This window comes from Condylura cristata, unplaced genomic scaffold (genome assembly GCF_000260355.1).
Source record: "Condylura cristata isolate star-nosed mole 26May11 unplaced genomic scaffold, ConCri1.0 scaffold00015, whole genome shotgun sequence".
Classification (NCBI taxonomy): domain Eukaryota; kingdom Metazoa; phylum Chordata; class Mammalia; order Eulipotyphla; family Talpidae; genus Condylura; species Condylura cristata.
The window spans coordinates 26,699,233-26,721,735 of record NW_004567116.1 but is presented as its reverse complement, the minus strand read 5'-3'; the positions used below and the strand labels follow the sequence as shown (position 1 = coordinate 26,721,735).

At 35.9% G+C, this 22,503-nt stretch overlaps 1 protein-coding gene across 1 annotated transcript in view; it reads left to right on the top strand.

Annotated features, from left to right (window-relative positions):
- GTF2H1 (general transcription factor IIH, polypeptide 1, 62kDa) overlaps positions 1–22,069 on the top strand; it is a 29,723-nt gene extending 7,654 nt beyond the window's left edge. Inside the window, exons 3-15 of the mRNA XM_004682999.2 lie at positions 2,604–2,796; positions 4,555–4,720; positions 5,639–5,732; positions 7,086–7,235; positions 7,361–7,440; positions 11,480–11,607; positions 11,714–11,801; positions 14,065–14,153; positions 14,472–14,589; positions 16,822–16,912; positions 17,357–17,472; positions 19,804–19,896; positions 21,668–22,069. Coding sequence (XP_004683056.1) covers positions 2,604–2,796; positions 4,555–4,720; positions 5,639–5,732; positions 7,086–7,235; positions 7,361–7,440; positions 11,480–11,607; positions 11,714–11,801; positions 14,065–14,153; positions 14,472–14,589; positions 16,822–16,912; positions 17,357–17,472; positions 19,804–19,896; positions 21,668–21,754 — 1,493 coding nt within the window. The 3' untranslated portion in view covers positions 21,755–22,069. The remainder of the gene's footprint in view (positions 1–2,603; positions 2,797–4,554; positions 4,721–5,638; positions 5,733–7,085; positions 7,236–7,360; positions 7,441–11,479; positions 11,608–11,713; positions 11,802–14,064; positions 14,154–14,471; positions 14,590–16,821; positions 16,913–17,356; positions 17,473–19,803; positions 19,897–21,667) is intronic.
- The last annotated feature ends 434 nt before the right edge of the window (positions 22,070–22,503 follow it).

Sequence of the window (22,503 nt, the reverse complement as noted above, 5' to 3'; positions counted from 1 at the left end):
TGGCTGTCCTCAAGTGAGAGACACAATCTACAAAGTAATATTTGTGGACAGAGCTATTTCCTCAATACAATGAGAAAAAATATTTTTTGATACCTGTTTTTTAAGCTTTGACATATGAAAGCTAAAATCAAAACCCCTTTCTCTTTCCAAATTTTCAAGATTACTTTGAATTTATTACCCAGAGAGTATGGTATTTGTGATTAAAACTAGCAAGTGAAACTTGGTATTTAGAACCTCATTCCAAAAGGTATTTCTCCGGTTCACCTAAGTAAAAGTGTTAAATATTTGACAAATTTTATTTTAATTATGACCATTAATATGGATTCATTTATTTTCTGCCTTAAGGACTTAGCTGTACTTTGTTGCTGGAAATGACCAAAATCCTCACTTTTCTCAACTGAAATAGCTTAGACTTCTAATTTTCAAAAGGAAATACTATTTAAAAATTACCATAATTTGTAAATACAGCTTAAGCTAGCTGCTTGTTTGTCCACTGTCCTGATGATTTAATCTCCTTTTAAAACTTTGTTTCTGTAGACATAAGCCTCACTCACATTGTCAGATTGAGTCTTGCAAATTAGCAGCAGTGCACTCATAACTTAGGAACTGCTTTTATTTGCATTTCTTTTAAAAGTGAAGCTAACTTTGCAAAATACACACTGTTACACCCACAACATGCAATAAAGAAATGCCTGTTTCCTAACTTAACAGTTCTTTTGATCATTGGGGAGGAAAGTGCATATCCAAATCTAAATCTATGCCAGCTCAGTTTTCATTTTACTTTGAATATTTGAAAGAATTCAGTTTCTGAAAGAAGTTATTAAAAGTGTTCAATAATTTATTAAGATGAAAATGAGCATCTTAAGCATTTTAGCTAGTAAAAAAACTCTGGAAGTAGGCCTCTGAGAGGAAAGATTTAGGAAAGAGCAAGGATGACACTAATTTTTAAAAAAGTGTCTAGAAAGAAGTTAAGATTTTTGTTTCTATTTTTCTGAGGAATGTGGTAGTGAAACAGATTGATGATGATATAAATTGCTATTTTGAACAGTAAGCTATTTCTTATAAGGTGCTGGTTTATAAGCAGCATCTTTACTGAGAAAGTTTCTATTTAAAGGGTTAGTGGGTTGGTTTGGCCTGAGAGCCATAAGCAGTATATTCACCCACGGATCACCCGTTATGGGTCAGAGGTCCTCCACCTGTTTCTCTTTTCAAAAAAACAAACACTCCTATTTCCATGAGCTACTTTTTAACAACATAAATTCTCCTTTGTAGGTGTGTTTTGACATTCCTAACCACAAGTTATTGTGAAAATCTCAGTTACAGAAATATGTAAAGAATGGTATGATGCTATATGTTAACTGTTTTGCATACAGTTGCTTTCTATGTATGTATAAATTGACATAGCACACCAAGAAAATACTAATAATAAAGATCCAGACCATTGTTACATTTTCTAGCTCTCCTAATAATGTTTTTTATAGCTGTGTTTTTCTTTAAAACCAGTATCCAGTCTAGGTTTGGTGAGGGTTTTGTTTCTGGGTTTTGGGTTTTTTGTTTTGTTTTGGTTTGGTTTTTTTTTTTTTTTTTTTAGTAGAAAACTGAGTTATAGGCCAGAGGTGCTGGAGCAGGAAAGGATTCATGAGGGACAGAGTAGGGAGTAAAATGGGCAAATTTACTGAAATACCTGCTGAGGGGAACAGCAGGCGAGACAGGAGAGGTCTGTTGCGCCCAGTGAATTGGCTCCCTGACTGGGGATCCAACTCAGGTGCTAGAGGATGTTATCACTGAGACTTAACCCTTAGACTACCGGGGAGGCCACTAATCTAGTTTTGTGTATCTGGTTGTCATCTCTTTCAGAGTATAGGCTTACAAAAATACCATGCATTTCTACTGTGTCTCATTGTCTCCTCAAGACCTTGATTTATTCTTGTATACCTATATTTCTTAAATATTGAAAAATAAAAAAATACCTGAAAGTCAGTTTTACAGGTTTCATTGTACTTAAGTTAAACACTTTCAGCAACAATTAATATAGGTAGCAATGTTTGCTTCCTGTTCAATCACCTAAGAAAGCCATTGGATCAGGTTGTCTGTCTTTTAATGATTCTAAATTTTATTTTTGATTAAAATGTTGACACCAGATACCTCAAATGTAAAATTGTTTATTTTCCTTTGCATTTAAAAGGTAAGTGGACTGGTTTGGAGTTTTTGAATCATAACTAATCATTTTCATTAATAGTAATTGGGAGACATCTGTTCAAAGTGTATTCAGAACTCTTAGTTGGCTACTTAGAAAACCTTACAGAGAGATCTGCTCCTGTTGAGTGGAAATGAAAATCCTTCTAGTAACCTAGAGGTAGAAGCAGTGGTGAGAAATGCCATACAAAAAGGATTCAGAAGAAGGAAATAATGTTAGTACTGACTTTATTGAACATGCTCAGATTACATGGGATTATTTGGAAAGAATGCATATCTACAGGAGCATGGAAATTGGTACAGTACCCAAAGGAATCCTGAATCTACTGGAAAGAGAAGTATTCTGTTAGATGGCAGTTTCCACAGTGTAAGTGTCCTCATCTAATTGGCCTCACGCTTCTTTTTAGGCCAGAAAATCAGTCCAGAAGGAAAAGCTAAAATTCAACTTCAGCTGGTCCTGCATGCAGGGGACACAACTAACTTCCATTTTTCCAATGAAAGCACAGCAGTGAAAGAGCGAGATGCAGTGAAAGATCTTCTTCAGCAGCTGCTGCCTAAATTCAAGAGGAAAGCTAATAAAGAACTAGAAGAGAAAAACAGGTAAAGGGGGGAAAGAATAGCCTTTTGAAGAAATATTAGATTCTTCCCAGTCTTTTAGTAGAATAATAGCTGGTTACTTTCCCTTTGTGCTTCACTGGTTTAATAGAGGAGTTTTGCTATCTCTTATCTGTTAGGTACACAACTTTCAGCATCTTGCTAACTGTTTGGCTTTGAGTAAAGGAGAATGTATAAACTCCTAAGTTAAATTAACTTCCTCAAGCCTTAACATCTGATTTAGGAGATTCAAAGGTTCTAATCACCTTTATTTTTTTTTTCTCTCCTTCATTTTTCTCAGTCCTCATCACAGAGAACATACTAACCCATTTAGAAGTATGTTTGTGACATAAAAGAAAGTTCTTTGGGGCCCTCCCTGGTGGCGCAGCAGGTTAAAGCACAGCACTGAGAAGCTAAAGCCACTTCTGCATGAGTTTGATCCCCACCTGCCCCGGAGGTGACCACATTGCAGGGCAGACCTCTCCTGGCCCTCCCGCTGCTCCCCTCAGCAGTGTACTTAGTCGATCTGCCTGTTCTGCTCCCCGCTCTGTCTCTGGTGAATCCTATCACCCTCCGCATCTCTGGCCTGTACCCCAGTTCTGTGTGAATAAATAAATCTTAAAAAGTTCTTGAAGGTTAACAGGCTGTTGTGTTAGACCACCTTAAAATAAACTGATTCCAAACTCCAAAAAGATAAAGAAACCACCCAAAAGTAGAAAATCTACTTCAGAGGACTCATAAACTTGTCGTTTCAGACAATTATAAAGTGATAGATCATGAAGACCCCTTGAAACTACTTAAATAAGTTACTTTTTTTTTTTTTTAAGATTTTTTTTTTTTATGCGTATAGAACTGGGTTACAGGCCAGAGGTGCAGGGGTGGTGAGAGGATTCAGCAGAAGCAGAATGGGGAGCAGAATGGGCAGATTGATGATATACACTGCTGAGGGGAGCAGCGGGCAATACAGGAGAGGTCTGCTGTGCCTTGTGTATCACCTCCGGGGTGGGGAACCAGAGCAACCTCTGTCAGCTTCACAGTGCTGCACTTTATACCACTGCACCACCAGGGAGGGCCCATAAGTTACTTTTACATATAAAAAAGAGTGTGTGCTTTTTACATATTAAAAAGAGTGAGTGGGGGGGGGGAAGTGCACGGGATTATGTTGATGGCACACGGTGAGTTGGTGATGAGAAACCCGCGGGGATTACAGTTGAGATGGGGAAAAAATGATGTAAAAATAAACTGTTGTAAAATAAAAAGTAAGAATATGAAAGAAAACATTGTAAAAAAGGTAAGAAAGCTTGTTAAATAATGTGGATTTCTGATAAGGTGAATTATGCCAGCACCACTATCTTTCAAACCATCTGTGCTTATGACTTCATGCTTGTCACCATGAAAAATTAGTTGCTGGAAAATCTCAAATATACCTCCTCTCTTTCTCACTCACTTAAAGAATATGAAAAGAGAATACAGTCATACAGACCCAATGGCCTTGTATTTCTGGGGTACATAAGAGATGAATATGACCAAATTCATGCTCTCAAAGAGTTTATTATAGTCTTCTTCAGATTTCTGTGTATTTCTATCAAAAAAATCTTTTTTTGGCTTTTTACTACTAACAAATGAACTAAATAACCTCTGCTGCTCAGTCATCACAAAATGAAAGTTGTGTGTTTTCAGTGTTACATGTTGTGAAGACAAAAATATTACCAAAAGGGTTTTTTATTCTGGAAGTTTAATATATTCAATATATTCTATCACCAGAATGCTGCAAGAAGATCCTGTTTTATTTCAGCTCTATAAAGACCTTGTTGTGAGTCAAGTGATAAGTGCTGAGGAATTCTGGGCTAATCGTTTAAATGTGAATGCAACAGAGAGTTCTTCTACATCCAATCATAAACAGGATGTTGGTATTTCTGCAGCATTTCTGGTATGTGGCTTTTCTAGATTTCTTAAGGGAAAAAGGTGAAAACCCTGATATGTATGTTAACATTTCTTTTGTAAAATTTAGTGTTTCCTCAAATTAATGGAACATTTATGATATTTTTCTAGACTTTTTAAAATGTATATAGTTTTTTGGGTTTTTTTTAATTTTCTTTTTTTTTTTTTTTTACTAGTTGTCTTCTTGTTCTTTACACTTGGTTTAGGACTTGCAAACATGCTGAAAAATGGACTTCTATAAGAGAATCTTAGAAGCTGGACTAATATTTATCCTAATAGTTTTTAAATCTAGCACTTACACCCTTTTTATGATTGCTATATTTTACTGGTAATGGAAAGTTAGCTGTATAATGACCATCACATTGTACCATTGTAAGATTATAGAATATATCTGATAGATAAATTGGCAATAGTTAACCTGTGGGATTTACTTAGCATGTACTTGGTGGAACCCAAGCAGTAATTATACAATAAACAAAAATTTGAAAATCAGTTTTTATTTGGCATCTTTCTTGGTGCTTAGTAGTGAATTGATTTAAAAAAAAGGCCTTTCCTAAAGAAGTCAGTAAAGTACATTTAAATTACTAATCTAGGTTTATAGTTGTTCTAAGTGTTTTTAGTGTTATGTTAAATCTTCAATAGCTGTCTGCATTGGCCACACATAAAGCATGCCTATTTTATCATGTTGGATTTTCAAGGAAACCAATTTTATAGGTCACTGAGATTATTTGAAACCAGCCTTCTTTGAGCCCTTTATACCAGAAAGTGAGATGAGAGGACTGAATCTCTATCTCTCTAATTAATTCAGAATGTCTGTTTTTTCCACCCCTGACCAGTGTCTATTGGGAGTTTAGGTATCTTCCCTCAACATTATAATGGTCATCCCTTAATATTGTCTTTATTTTAGGCTGATGTACGGCCCCAAACAGATGGATGTAATGGTCTGAGATACAATTTAACCTCTGATATCATTGAGTCCATATTTAGGACCTATCCAGCTGGTAAGAAAAACCAATTCTTCCACTTAAACTGTAATATTTTGATTATTCAGTAATTATCAGTAATATTTTGATTAAAAAATAAAAGGCTTTACCTTTATTCCTAATTAAGTGCAATAAATATGTAAAGTATTTTATCCAGTGCCTGACATATGGTAGATACTAAGAGTTCAGTAAATAATAGGTGATCATTGCATACTGTGTTAATTTCAACATCCTTTTCATTGGTGGTTCATTTCCCCCTTAAATTTACTTATTCTTCAATATATCTGAGCAATATGACAGACCCAAGAGATATCAATAAATGAGCCTCTCTGTAGCACTAAACTTAGGTTATCCTTAATGCTGCTTTCAGAGTGACCTTCCTAAACCATGAAACATTTACCTTGCAGAGAAACCAACCCTAGAGATTTATGATATACAGCCAGTGTCAAGAGTCTCTGCCTCAGCCTTTCTTCTGACTGAATAGTGCTCACTTGACTTTATGCAGAAGCCCATTTCTTCACTCTTGCCCCTTTATCCATAGGACTCAGCCAAAGCATTACCTCGTTGCCACCTCTGTAAAACCCTGACTTTTGGTGGTATATACTGACCTCCAACACTTCCTTCTGTAAGGCCTTATATTTGCCTCAGTGTAATCACATCATGATGTAGTTGTTTTCATATCTTTCTGATATAATAACAACTTAGTTATAAAGCGTTTACTTTGTGCCATATAATATTCTAAGATCTTTATGCATATTAACTCACATATACCCAGAGAAGTTAAGTACTGTTATTATTGTAACCTCATACTACAGATAAGGAAAACAAGATACATAGAGACTGAAGTAATTTGCCCAGGGAAGCACAGGAAGTAGTAGACATAGGGTTAAATTTTTAAACTCATGCTCCTGCTTAAGACATCTCTTTTCTCAACAGTGTATCTCACTGGACTATAAGCTTCTTGAGTACTAAGGTGATAGTTCAGTGGGTATTGATGTCTTTATTTCTTTAACATCCAGTGCTGTGGAGTGTCTACATAGATAATAGGAAAATATAAGCAAATTCAGAGTTGACTCCAGAATTCTTGATGTTTTTACTAAGATGCTAAAATTAGTTAATTCTCATGGTGACAAATAAGGTTTTATTTCTGATTTATTAAGATTAAAGAGCTTGTAGTGTCTCACCTAATTTCTCAACTTTCATTTATATGCAATTAAGTAGTTATATGCATAAAGTATATAAAGCTGAATTAGGTTCATAGTCTGACTTTTGCTTTTAGTTTATATTTCAGTTTTCTAATTTGAGAGTTTTTTTAAATTGGGTATTCGGTATATGCACTGTTATTCCTTTTTTTTTTTTCCCCACACACAGTAAAAATGAAATACGCAGAAAATGTTCCCCACAATATGACAGAAAAGGAATTCTGGACACGTTTTTTCCAGTCCCATTATTTTCACAGGGACCGACTGAATACAGGGTCAAAGGACCTCTTTGCAGAATGTGCCAAAATAGATGAAAAAGGTAATTATTTATTCCAGATGTATTCTGGGCTTTATTTTGCTACTCTCTAATCATTGGTGCTATTCATGATTTTTTTCTTTTATTTCTGAGAAAAAGCCTTAACTCTTTTCCCCTTTATTTCCTAGGGTTAAAAACAATGGTTTCCTTAGGAGTGAAAAATCCACTACTTGACTTGACAGCTTTGGAAGATAAACCATTAGATGAGGTAAGAAGTAGTAAAAGGATTTATGAGAGAAAACCGTTTTCTAGTCTTCGGTATTTTTATAGATTTTAAATTGCCATAAGTCTAGATAGATGTTCCACTTGTAAAATATACAAACAAAATACTATTAATTTTGGAGTGATCTATCAGAAGTGCTTTTTAAAGTAGCACTGTTCACTATTAAAAGTTCCTTTTAGAGCTGAAATTCCTATGTGAATTGCTAAAATATTAGCAATTAGCTCCCCTATCACCAGTTTTCTAGGTAATAACAGACTTAATGTGTTCATTAGTCATTCCAGCTTTATGCTGTAGCTGACATTAATCGGAAAATACCGGTAAATTTTAGTAGACAAGGAAAAGATAATAAATGTTGTTCACTATTAACCAAACCTTGAGCAAACTCAGAACCCTTACCCAACACTAGCCCCAGTGAGAGGCATCAAATACGAGCTTCCTACTGTGACTCCAGACTTAAAAGATTTGTACAGTTATGGAGAGACATGTAATCTCATCTGATCAAAACTAATTCTCTCCTGCCCTGTCTTCTAGGCTAAGAAGCTTCCTTCCACAGTTATTCTCTTCACTTCTGTATTTTCACTTTCTTGTCATCCTTTTCTGCTGGCCATATAAACATGCTCATACTTTCCTAGCTTTTATTTTTCTAACTTTTTCCTCTTATTTTAGTGTATGTACTCTATGTACTCACCAGGTGAGAAAACCAATGTTAAAATTTTGTGCTACAATCTAAAGTCTAAATTAACAGACAATAACCCTTGGTGCTCAGGTGAGTTGTATCCTTAATGAAATTCAGTTTTCCTGGTAATTTTCAACACTCAGTCACTTCCTTGGTAACTGTCAACACATTACAAATCATTTGTATCTTATCCTGAGAAAACAAAGCTTAGTTAAGCTTAGAAATACAGCTTAATATGAGAAAAAGGAAACATTTGTAGTGCTTCTTCAAAAATAAAAGCAATAGTTTATTATTCATACAGATGTGTAACTTTCTTCTTCATGTTGCCTATATCAGTATGTGTCTAAGCTAAAATATAGCATAGTAAAGTAAATGTACTTTGCAATCTACCTGGCTTAGACTGTCAAAAAAAAATTTTGGCACTTCTAGACAAGTTTTCTTATTAAGTGAAGAATACTAAACTTAGGAGCGAGTAAGAAAATTGAGGAGGTGTTTAAAGGTACAAATTTTCAACTAGTAGATAAACAAGCATAGTGATTATATTTTGTTAACTGTATTACAAACTTCAAAGTACCTAAGAGACTAGATCTTAATTGTTCTCACTACTTAAAAGCAATAATAAATATGTCATGAACTGAATGTGGGAAGTGAACAAAACTAGAAGAGGTGTTAGCTAAAATGCTATGGTAGTAATCAAATTATAATATACAATAATGCTTTGCTTAACTGCATTGCTTTCAACTGTGGACCATATCTGTAATGGTGATCCCCACAGGCTATACCATAAAGCCTAGGTGTGTGGTAGGTTATACTGTCTACCTTTATGTAATTATGTTCTGACTTTTACATAATGACAGAGTGGCCTAACAACACATTTCTCATGCCGTCTCCACTAAGCAATGCATAACTAAACATATCAAATTTTAATATATTGTACATGTAAACTTAGATAGTGTTACATGTCAGTTATATCTCAGTTCAAAAATGCCCCAAAAATAAAAGTGCTGACTTAAAGAATTCCCAGTAGAGATCTTGGTACATAGTGCTCAGTAAGTAATTGGTGTTACTGTTGTAATCTATGTGGGTTGTTGTTTTCTTGTGCCTGCATATAATGTTCCATTGTCTAGATAATGTTAACATTTTATAGATGTAAATAAATTACAACATTTAATCCCCTTACTAAAAATGTCAGTTTTTTCCACTTTGGTGCCTTTTCTGCTGTTACTTTCTAAGTGTTATAATTGTTCCTAAGGTTTGTTCATACGCCCCCTTCTCAATACTAATATATGAGGTACTGTTGCTTCACATAGTACATTTGTTATATAGAAGAGTATATACACTATATACTGTTGCTTTGCATACTAATTTTGTAATGTTAATCCCAAATAACTGATCTGTCTGACCCCCGAATTCCAAAATTATATCAGCTGCCTGTTGGATAACTTCACTAAAGTATTTCACAGACATCTCAGTATGTCCAAAGTGGAACCTTTGGTTCCCATCCTCATAAAGCTCTTTCTTCCTGTATCTTTGTGTCTCAGTAAAAAAAAAAATCATGGGCTCAACTGCTCATGCCACAACATAGCAGTCTCCTTGATGCCTCCCTTCCCCATATTCAGTTCATCAGGAGTCCTCTAAAATTCATCTCTGAATACATCTCTAGCCACAGACACATGTCCTTTCACCTTTAGCCTCACTTTTAGTCACTTTGGCTGACTGTTTGTATTAGCTTCTGTCTTCCTATTTCTACCCATGTTTCCTCTAATTCATTCTCCCCTACTAGTGAGTGTTATAAATCAGATCATAATGCTTCCCTCTGTAAAACTCTTCTTGGACTTGGATTAAAATCACAGCTCCTATTTTGTCCTCTACCTACCTGCTGAGGTTTATGCCAGTTCCAGTTATTTGTGCTCCAGACAAAGTGACCTTCTTTCAGTTCCATCCTAAGCCTTTTCTCCTTCAGGGCTTTTGCACTTGTTGTTTGTACTTGGCGCTTCTGCCTAATTAGCTTCTAATTAGACATGTTCTAATTTCACTTCAGAGAAACCTTCCCTAGCCTCCCCTATAAAAAGTAAATCCACTGCCCAATTCAGTCACTACATTATGTCACTCTCTTTATTTATACATTGATGCTTTAAAAGTGATTTTGTTTTTGTCTTTGTTGGTTGTCAGTCTTTCTGATTAAAGTTCCATGTAGCTGACTGTTCTTGTTCACTGGCCTATAGCAAGCACATTGGCCTATAGCAAGCACATGGTATATATTAGGCAGTCAATGATGTGTCATTCATAACTGAACGAATGACATGAATCTTTATGATTTTCCTCTTACTATTTTAATCTTAGTTTTACCAGTCCCTTACTCAGCTTTCAGCTATATTGAACTACATACAAACCCATGGTACAGGGCCTCCATGGTAGCCTAGGGATAAATCTCAGTGCTGTCACAACTATGACCTGAGTTTGATCCCAGGTCAGGCAGCTGACCCACATGGTACAGCAGACATTTGCTGTCTTGCCCACTGCTCCCCTCAGTAGTGTGTTTCAGTCGATTTGCCTGTTCTTCCCCCTACTCTGTCTCTGGTGAATACTTCACCCCCTGCACCTCTGGCATATACCCCAGCTCTTCTATGTAAAAAAATACATAATAATTAATTCCTTTATTTAAAAAAAAAACATGTTACAATACATACTACATTATTCCTATGCCTCTCCCTGAAATGTTAGTCTTGGCATGTCTGTCTTGTAGGCACCTATTTAATGGTGCTCCATGAAACTTTTCAAAACCTGTCCCTTCTGTCCTATTTTGATACTGACTACCTCCTCTCTTGTAGCATCTGTATGTCATAACTGTGTGTGTGGGATTGCAGTCCAGTATCCCATTGATTGTTATTTAGGCTTCATAATTATTGGCACAGGGTCTTACCTGGTATTTTCTATCTATGCAACCTAGCATAGAACAAGTACTCAGAAAATGTTTGAAAATATTGACTTATTAATTCTCTAATATTCCATGTTATACAGTTTGGAAAAGTTTCCTAACTTGCCTAGACTACTTCAGGGAGTGGTGATAAAGCCAGAACTTGTATCCATATCTATCTTACCACAGAATCCTTGCTGTTTTCCACGGTATTCTCTTACTTATACTTTGCTAACTACATCCAAAATCACTCTGAAAAAATAAAGTTCATTTTCAGATTAAAGTTTTTGTGATGCTAAAAGGAGTTAAGTATATTTCTTAATTCTTTCTGTGTCACTGTAAATATTTTCAACTGTGTACATGTTTCTCAAAATAGATAAGAAAACCAAAACATTATTTTGATTTTTAATCTATTGAATTATTTTTCATAGGGCTATGGCATTTCCTCTGTGCCATCTACTTCTAATTCTAAATCCATAAAGGAGAATAGTAACGCTGCCATCATCAAGAGGTTTAACCATCACAGTGCCATGGTGCTGGCAGCAGGCCTCAGGAAGCAGTTGAGTATACATGGAGGGGTACGGCATTGAGGCTCCCCAAGAGGTCAGGTGGAGTTGTTGCTCTGCTTGTGATTTAACATTTAAATTTTTTTCCTTTGTTTTAAGAGAAGCACAAAATGAACAAAATGGTGAGCCCAGCAGCATGGACGGAAATTGTGGAGATGCAGACTACTTTCAGCCAGCAGTCAAACGGGTATGGGTAAAGAGTCTGCAGCATTTTTTAAGGCTCAGGTTTCTGTAGATGTCTTATATAACTGCTGGTTGTCTACATTGCTCCTTAATTATTTCAAATGATTGAGTTCTTGTGAAAGACTTTAGGCGTTTGTCTTAAACTATAGACTGTTTTTAAGAGTACTTTCTCAGGTTTGGCCTGCTAGACAGCTTTCTGTGGACTCAGGTCTATTTACCGTTTTTATTGGTTATTTTTATTCCTTCATGTATATACACACATACATTGAAACATAGTTTTGTTTTTTGGAACAGAGTATTCATTCAGCAAAGACAATATGATAGAAAAAGTGAAGGTTTGTGTATAAGATTTTTAAAAGAAAGAGTTTGGCTCTCATGTTAATATTTTCCTTGTATTTTCTGAGCTAGGTATGTTTTATCATTAAATATTGAAGAACTCACTTGGAAGTATCAGGAAGTATAGTTCTTGTCCTCCCACTTTGGCAAACTACTCACTCTATTTCTGAATTTTTTTTAAGTTCCTCCCACCCCAATTACAAAAATTAATTATTAATTTTTCCTTGCGGGCAAGTAGGCAGCTATATTAAAATTCAAATGATTTTTCTCCTTCACTTCTAAACAGTGTCCTACTTTGGACACTTACATTTATTTTTTTTTAAATTTATATATTTATGCATACAGAACTCGAGTATAGGCCAGAGTTGCGGGGGGTAAGGGATTCACCAGAGACAGACTGGGGAACAGAACAGCCAGACTGAAGAAGTACATTGCTGAGGAGAGCAGCAGGCTGGTCAGGAGAGGTCTGCTACACCATGTGAGTCACCTCCCTGGCCAGCAATTGAACAAATGCTGCAGTGGCTGCAATAGCTTCATAGTGCTGTGCCCATTGTGCCACGCAGGGAGGGCCTAGATTCGGGTTTTTATGGGAGGTTAGGTAAAGACATGATTTATATAGGGTAACAGTGGGGCCAGAAATGAAATTAACATGTGAAAAGTAATAAAGAACTCTAGTACATCCTGATATTGCCTGAAAAGTGTAAATACTAAAAAAATTAGACTGAGTCTATATAGGGTGATACTTATTGATGTGTTATTCTGATAATGAGGAAAGATTAGTTCCTGTAATAACAAAAGGAAGCTCCTATAATAACAAAAGGACTGTATTTGGACTTAAAATAGAGAAATTTAAAATACTAAGTTCTCAAATTGGTTTCCTAAGATACATATTTAGTAACCTGTATGTTTTGATTCTAGTCTTAATAACTAGAGATAAGAATTGACCTGAATTTCATAGCTGTGAGGCAAACAAAATATTAAAAACATTATAGAATTAGTTTCACAATGTTTACATAGCTTGTCCTTATGTGTTTTATGTGTCCTTATTACTAATTCATTATTAGCATGGGAAAACCTTAGAAAAACCAAAATAGGCATTTTCTGGTGGCACAGCAGGTTAAGGCACAGCACTGCAAGCTGGCCATTTGCCCCTTCAGTGCAAGTTTGACCCCTTGCCCCAGCGGTGATCCACATGATGCGCAGACCTCTCCTGTCTCACCTTCTGCTCCCCACTCTGTCGCTAGTGAATCCTCTCATTGCCCCTGCACCTCTGGCCAGTACCCCAGTTCTACATGCATAAATAAATCTTTTTTTAAAAATAAAATAATGGCACATGGGTGATTTGGTAATGGGAAGCCCATGGGGGTTACAACTGAGATGGAAAAAGGCACAAAATGATGTAAAAATAAACTATTGTAAAAATTAATTAATTGATCAATTAAATAAATCTAAATACACAGAGAAATTAAATATAGATACAATAAAAGTAACATCTCAGAATCAGTGGGGAAAGTAAGATTATTGCACAAATGGAATTAGAAGGACTGATAGAGCCCTCCCTGGTGGTGCAACAGGTTAAAGCACAACACTATGAAGCTATCATGTGTTCGATCCCCAGGCAGGGGAGTGACCCACATGGTGTGGCAGACCTCTCCTGACCTACCCACTGTTCCCCTCAGCAGTGAATTTTAGTAGATCTACCTATTCTGCTCCTCATTCTAAGTTCAGTAGTGTGGTTAGAGTGTAGAGAAACAAATACTCTCTGTAAGTGATTGGCGAGAAATGGGTTCAGCCTTTTGTAGAAATCACTCTAGAAAGTGAAGCTCAAGGTGAAAGACTTCATAGCTTGCCATCTAATACAGTTTTACTTTTTCAGTCATGTTCTTTATAAGGGAATATAATTATATAAAGTGCCATGTTGTTATTTATAGGCGAAGTTACAAGAGTCTATTGAATATGAAGATTTGGGGAAAAATAATTCCATGAAAACAATTGCACTAAACCTCAAGAAGTCAGATAGGTAAGTTGTTCAGTATTAATTAAATTTGAGACAGAATAGTTATAGAACACAAGTTATTGCAGACTATAATCTGCAATTATGGCATTCAAATTCTGTAAGTTTTGATTTGTTACCATAGAAGTACATATCTTTCTTTAAAATTTGTTTCTGAGGTAAAGATCCTAAATGGTTAAAGTGAAGGAAATTAATTTCAGTTTTCTCTTACTGCCCTTCTACAAATTACATTATTTAAATTTCTTTAAACACATTTTTGCTTTCAGGAGAATGTTGTGTGTTAGGACTGCTGAAATCATGATTTCTTTCTTTGCTAAACTTTAGGTATTACCATGGTCCAACTCCAATCCAGTCATTACAGTATGCAACAAGTCAGGACATTATTAATTCTTTTCAAAGTATTAGACAAGAAATGGAAGCTTATACACCCAAATTAACTCAGGTAAGTGACTTGACTGAACACCAGAATTTCTGTAATTCCTTCTTTATGAGCCTAATCAAATTGTTATTTTAATCGGACTTAAAGACATTTCAGCCAAATAAATTCTAAGTATGAAGAGCTAGAGAGAAAAGGCTATTTTAACATTCAAGAAATATCCGAAGATGATTATTAAAAATATGATGAGCTTTTCGTCCCATATACACACACACTTTTACTGATTTCAGTAAAAATTCTAAACATCCCTTTCTTAGATGTTCACATGACCTCAAACTGAATATATAAATTAAAACTCATCTCTTCATTTTCCTGCCCTTACTCATACTTTAGTCAGTCAGAAAATTCTGTCTATTCAGGGAATTCTTTAGCCTTTCACCTTGGTTCAGGTAGATATGATCACTTTTATCTTTTCGATAACATAAATTCCATGATACTACTCTATAGCTTAAAAACCTTTAGTCCCCTTTTTCCCTTTGCAAAACAGAAGCAGCAGCTCTCCTGTTACCTATCTGTGACTATGCAGGTCCTCTCCTTTTCCTAATAAACCTGTCCTTTTAAAATGTAAAGTAAAACAAGACCAAAAAACTCCACTCCCTTCATTGCTATAGCAATGAGATGCATCTCACACTGGCTCCTGTATTGCTTTAGCAGTTTGTAATCAATTTTGAGCTTCTTTGTTTTATGGCACGTTGAGGTAGATTTTCCAGGTTCATCTTAACAGCACCACAGAACCTTCCTTTTGGTGATAAGTAGAAACTGAGATCAGAGTACTAGGTCTATTAATGGCTGTTGGGGTGTTGACTACTAATGTCATTATCCCCTCATTGTACAAAGCTTGGAAAAATGTTTGTACATATATCACTCACAATAAAATTGTGGTTAACTACTTTTATTCTAAACTGTAATAGTCCAACAGTAATAGCTCGTCCTTGGGCCTAGCTAGATCCACCTAAGATTTTAAAGTTGTAGTCTGTCTTAAGTATTTAGATTCTTTACCACATCCACTTCCCCTCCCCCCACCCCACCCCCACTACACTGTATCCCCCAAATGTGATTTCATTATCTGAGACATGTGAATTAAGTCATTGGCTCAAGATTATCTGGTGGAGTCAGTAACTAGTCAGCAAGCTCAGTAATCAACAAAGTTTTTGTTCAAATGTAACATTTCTGACAATAGGAATATTTCCTATATCCCTTAAGTCAGGGTTATCATGTACTACACTTGAAACTAAATTTTAAAAAACTTATTTTCATCCAGCCCACATACACATTTCTAAAAAATCATTGAAAAGTCTTAGACACCACACTTGGACTGTTTAACAAGATTTGTTCCTTCCTATAGTCACAGTCCCTGGCTTTTTGTTAGAAACTCATTAAATAAATAAGTTGGTTATACCCCTTGGTGTTTCCCCCTTTGTGGTAAAGTATTTGCTTCCTTGGAAAATTATAGGGACCAAGTCTAAGTGCTATCAAGCTATCGCAAGCCACTGCAACTTGAGTTCTATCCCTACCCACATAGTGCAGCAGATCTTTCCTGTCTCGGTGAATCCTCTCACCCCTGTACCTCTGGCCTGCACCCCAGTTCTTCTAAGCATAAATAAATACATCTTCAGAAAAAGAAAAAGGGCCCTCCCTGGTGGAACAGTGGGTAAGGACACAGAACTGCAAGCTAGCCACAGCCGCTTCAGTGCAAGTTTGATCCCTGGCCCCGGAGGTGACCCACATGGCATAGCAGACCTCTCCTGACCTGCCTGCTGTTCCCCTCAGCAGTTACTTTGTCAGTCTTGCCTGTTCTGCTCCCCACTCTGTCTCTGGTGAAGCCTCTCACCACCCCTGTACCTCTGGCCTATACCCTAGTTCTGTATGCATAAATAATTTTTTTTTTAAGTTACAAATGGTACATTTTTGTTCTCCTGTTGTTTTTTTTCCCCAGCAACTGTTGAGGATACATGTTAATGTGTGGTTTCACTTAACTTTCTTGCCTTAAATTCAGTTTTATCTTCAGTGGTAAGAGTTTACAAGTAGTGTTGGGACTTCAAGAGCTTCACTAGGTAAAAAATGTCAGTTTGAGGTCATGTTGAATTTGCTTGGTATTCCTGAGAGTTTGGTAAGTAAGTATTGCCTTTCTACACATGCTTTGTTTCTGACCTCATGTGAAGAGTTCACCTGGTTGCTTTAAATTACACATTCGTACAGGAACAAAGACTTAAGGACATTTGTCCTGATTTGTTTCAGGTTCTTTCAAGTAGTGCTGCCAGTAGTACCATCACAGCACTGTCACCTGGAGGAGCACTTATGCAGGGAGGAACGCAGCAAGCCATAAACCGTATGTCTGGGCCACCTTTTGTTGCTCTCCCATTGCCTAAAAAAGCTCTACAGAATGAGTAGAGAGGTTTTTCTTTGTTAACTCGGACATTGTGTTTTATGCATCTACATCCTGAAATATTACTCATGAAGGCCATAGAAACCCCTCATTCTTACCAACAAACAGTAGGCGTTGCTAGACTCCTTTATCACCCTAAATAAAAGCTTTCTTCATTTCTCCTCTACCTCTTAACAACAAAGGAAAACCTGCAGAGTTCATCCAAAGTCTTAAGGGAATTTTAATTCTGTGACCTCTTATCCACATAATCAGTAATTTGTGTCAGCCTTAACATCTTATTTTGGCAATGGCAAAAAGCATATGTTCAAGTTTATTCTCATGAATAATCATTCTTTCAGAGACTGTATGTGAAAATAACTTTTATCCTCAATCTGTTTTCTTTTACAGAGATGGTGCCAAATGATATTCAGTCTGAGTTGAAACACCTCTATGTGGCAGTTGGGGAACTTTTACGGCACTTCTGGTCCTGCTTTCCTGTTAATACACCATTCCTAGAAGAAAAGGTTGGGACTAATCCAAACAAAGCCAACTGTTGTCATAGTGTGACTTAGAGGGTTTTTTGGTTTTTGTTTTTCTCTCCTTAAATTGGAGAATTATATTGCGTGTTTACCATGTACCATTGGGATAACTCTTATTATTTGGTACACATTATAGGTCTGGTCAAATACATATTGAGAGGACAACAGATTTAGCACTAGCTAGCTTCTTAACTTAAAAACCATGTTAACCAATTAAGACAGTAATGGAAAGATGTTTTTAATGCTAATAACTTTACTGTTACAAGGTTGCTCTTATAATCAATTTTTTAAAGAAAAGGTAATATCCTATTTAAAGATAATGTGCAAAAAAAAAGAGAGAATACAAGAACCCAGTAAATCCAAGAGGAAATTTTCATACTCACTAATGTTCAAATAAATTATCAGTTTTTCTTTTTGGTGTCCTGCATAGGAAACCTCCTTGTAACCTACCAATCATAATTGAACGTAATGTTTCAGGTGTGTTTTGACTAGTACAGAACTTTATGAGATTGTGGTTTGCAATATAAAGGATGTTTACTACTTGTAATCTAAACCTGTGAAATTTTTAATAATTACTTGACAATCTAGCTCACTCATTTTGTAACCTAAAAAATTCCCTAATGTTTCTTTTCTGTGATTAGACTCTGTACCTTTGACCCAAGGCAACCACTAATATACTTTATGTCTCTATAAATTAGTTTGCATTTTCTAGAATTTTATGTATATGGAATCACATGTACATATATAACCAACCATAAAAGAGTTTTCTCCTTTGGAAGATGTGTGATTTTTCCCTTTAAACAAACAACAAAAAAATTATTTTCATCTCTGGTACTTATCAGTGTCTACTTTTACTTTTTTTTAATCTGATATTTTCCCTAAGAAAAAATTTCTAAATGGTTTTTTATATATTTTGCTTTGTCTTTTTTGTCCATTCTGTAACCATCCAATATTTGTCTTTGTCATCCTGACTGACTTTACTGTGCTAATTCCCTTGTACTCCTTCTGTTTGCTGTATAGGCATCGTTTTATCTTTTCCTTACGCATTAGCAATAGTCCATTATGTGAATACATCACATCTTAATCCAATTCCTTATTAGTACGCCCTTAGTTTGTTTCCATGTCTGAACGATTGTAAATAATGCTGCAATAAACATTGAAGAGCGTATAATTTTTTGAGTCTATGGTTTCATGTTTTGGGGTAGATGCCCAAGAATGACATTGTTAGGTCATACAGTATTTCCATTCTTAGTTATTTAAGGTTCGTTCAAATTGCTTTTCAAAATGGCTGAAATGGCTGCACCAGTTTATATTCCCACCAACAATGTAATGGGATTCCTCTTTCTCTGGACCCTCTCCAGCACTTGTAGGGGTATCATCTTAATATGTGCCTCACAGATGTGAGATATCTCGTGGTGGCACTGACTGCATCTCCCTTATAAAAATGATAATGAATGTTTTTTCCTTATGGCTATTAGTCTCTAGATATCTTCTTAGAGTAGTTGGGTTTTTTGCTTTTGAATAGTTAAATTAAGGTTTGGTTTGTTTTTTTGTATCTTGTTATTAACCTTTCTTTGTCACCTAATGTGAATATTCCTCATGGTAGAATGTCTTTTTAATCTGTTTTCTTCTGATATGTAAAAGCTTTTGAGATAACTAACCCCCACTGTTTATTTTCACATAAACATCCCTTGCAGAAGGGCCTAGTCTCCAAAAACATCTTTATCATTAGTGATGATAAAATTGGATCACAAGCTTTTTCTTCTATTTTTATTGTTGCAGGTCTTAGATCTAAATCTTCAGTTCATTACGAAGTTATTTTGTGTATGGAATTAGAGTGTGGTCCACCATCATTCTTTTACATGGAACTGTCCAGTTTTCCTAGCATGTTTGTTGAAGATACTCTCCAGTGCTGACTACATGGTCATGGCTTCTTTACCATGAATTAAGTAGTGACATAAATGTAGATTTATTTCTGGGCTTTGAAATTTTTGTCTCACTCTATTTTTTCTGTACATATTTTTATACACATGCACAGAAAAATACCAAGACTATGAATTATGAACCAGAGTTTTATGATATCTGTGTGGTAGAATATTCAAGACATGCACTTATTTTCTTCTTTTTACATTAATTTTTCTTTCTGCAGAAATCATGTTATTTTGGGAATAGATATTTTTTTCTCTGCCTGGTGGAGCCATTTAATCTAAATGTGTGTATAGATACATACACACACATTGTTGTGTGTATTTTTCTCTTCCCTGTAGGGTCTTTTTGATTCCTTTATAATTCATTTTTTCCTCTCATCTTTTTCAGGTAGTGAAAATGAAAAGTAATTTGGAACGGTTCCAAGTTACAAAGCTCTCTCCATTCCAAGAAAAAATTCGAAGACAGTATTTAAGCACAAATGTAAGACAACAATCTAATTTTTGCCCGACTTTTCATTTTCTATGTACTAAAATGATAAATTAGCCATGTGTCTGGTAATGAGTATTTAGATTTTTTTCGTTGTTGCTGAAAGTACAAGGAGTGCTTTTTAAAATATTAGAGCAAATTACCTGTATGTCCACCAGTCATGGTAAGAAATACTACCAACATTACCAGTATTTATAGGATCCCCTAAATACCTTTGTGCATTGGTCTGTTCTTGCCTTCTATTGTCCCTAGGCCATGACTAACCAGGCATTTAAAATAATCATCAAGTTGTGCTTTCTTCATAATTTACAACTTATGTGTATGTTCCTAAAATAATACTTACTTGTAAAGCTGAGTAGCAAGCACAAACCGAGCAATGCAAAGAATGACAAAGTTGCCAATATATATGACAGTAAACAGAGCAGTTCCTGGACTGGTGAACAGTCTGCCTTCACCTTCTCTAGTTTACAGTGCATAAGGTAGTGAAGGAGAAGTATCATTTTGTACCCAGGATTTTTAGCTTTGTTTTTAATGCCAGGCTAGAGCAACCATACAAGATCATTTATTGTGTGCGTGTAAATTCTCTCTGAGATGACTGGGAGACATTTTTATATACATACTTTAAATGTCTTTCCATGGCAGGGCAGGGATGGCAATAGGTTTCAACTCATTGAAACTTCCAGAGCACTATTGTGAAAAAGGATCTAAAGTCTCGTACAGCCTTATAGAAGGTTGTGGTATTCATCTCTTCTAGGTGGTAATTTCAAACCACTACTGCCCATCAAATAGAATAAATTATTTTTATATAGTTTCCAGAAAGACCTAATAACATAATAAGGTTATACTTCTAACACACAAGTAATGATAGCAGATGTGTAAGAGTTTTGTTTTTTCTATCCTTCTGGTCAGATTTAAGACATTGACATGCTAGTAGGATTTATGACTCCCTTATCTCTATCCCAGTACTGTCAGAAATAACTTGTAGACTTTACAAGACTGGATTCCAAACAGATAAATGCTGCCCACCTCCAAAGAAATATATTCCAAAGATATTCTACCACAGGAGTCTGTCAGCATATATCAGTGTGGTCTTGTTGACATCTAGTTATATCTGTGATAAAGACTTTCTTTTCTACTCAAGATACATAGTCCTGACCTAAGGTTTAACACAGTACTCTTGTGAAACATTGAAACCATTTAGATATTCTCCAACATGAGTTACATTGAAATCCTAAAATGTTGGAGCTGGAAAAGACCCTAGAGAACATAGGAAAATACTTTGCAAGATTGTGCAGAATTAGCTTCAGGAACCTTTGAAAATACAAGACTACTGGGTCTCATCAGAATCTTGTGGGATAAAGGATTTTTCAAGTGTTACATGACGTAATGTTGCTGCCACCATCCTGGCTGTAGTCAACAGATTAATGTCCAAATCTTGAAATCACCAGTTTGTTCACCTCCTTCATTGATAAGAGAAACTGAGGTCTAGAGTACAATTAGGATTTTCATATTTTCCTGGTTAGTGACAGCAAATACTACAACCTTGACAGAACAGGCAAATTTCCAGCCTCTACTGTATCCAGCATCTTTCTTATATTTCCATGAAAATTGTACCTATTAATACTGTCTGTATGTCATTGCCTCATTGACTGAAGACATACACATGAGCTTGGAAACTACTCTGAAGTGTATGTCAGATCAGGGTCAGCAGCATCAACTTCCCCAGACTTTGCCCAGTTGTTAAGTGTCCTCCTGTGTTTTTCAGTTGGTAAGTCACATAGAAGAAATGCTCCAGACAGCGTACAACAAGCTCCACATGTGGCAGTCACGGCGTCTGATGAAGAAAACGTGAAGGGTCAGTAGCTCTCACGGGTTTTGTGAGACAGAGAACTGTGGCCCACAGTGACCCTGAAAACCTGGCCTGACCGACCTGCAGATGATCACTTAGAAGTGACAAACATCTGCACCACGCAGACTCTCGGAGCTGATGCTGTTGTACTTGCACATTGTGAACTGAAAGGAACTGTGATTAAATTAAAAGCTGGGGAGGTAAATTAAGGCAGAACCAAAATGAGCTAAGTTGCAAATATATATATTTTAAAAAGACACTGTTTACCGCAGTTACTCAGGACTGCTTTTGATTCACATTAAGCTGCTTTCAAAATTTGAAGAAGAAAAAAAAAAACACTTTTTTAAAGGGTGCATTAATAAAATTGGGGGGACTAGGGGATTTTGTTTGGTTTTTCTGTGTAAAAAATTTTTCCTAAGTTTATGGCACAGGGTACACCTTAAGTATTTCTCCTTCATCCAGTTTTGAATTTTCAAGTTTCACTGAATTCTAGTTATGCCTAACATCAGCAAATTAAAGAGAGTACTTATAGATAAAGCAGAGGGAGACTGTTACTCAACCATCAGGAAACAGTTAGAGTCAGAAGACATCGTTGGTCCTGTGTTTCCTACGGAAATAAAACACAATAAATATTGCACTGAATGTTTGTGGCTTGGAGTCCCTAAATGATGAAGAGGGAACATATTTGCAGAAAGTCGCGTGGGGCTTTTTATGCAGAATTTTGTCAGAAGACAAGAAGGCACTGCATGTTT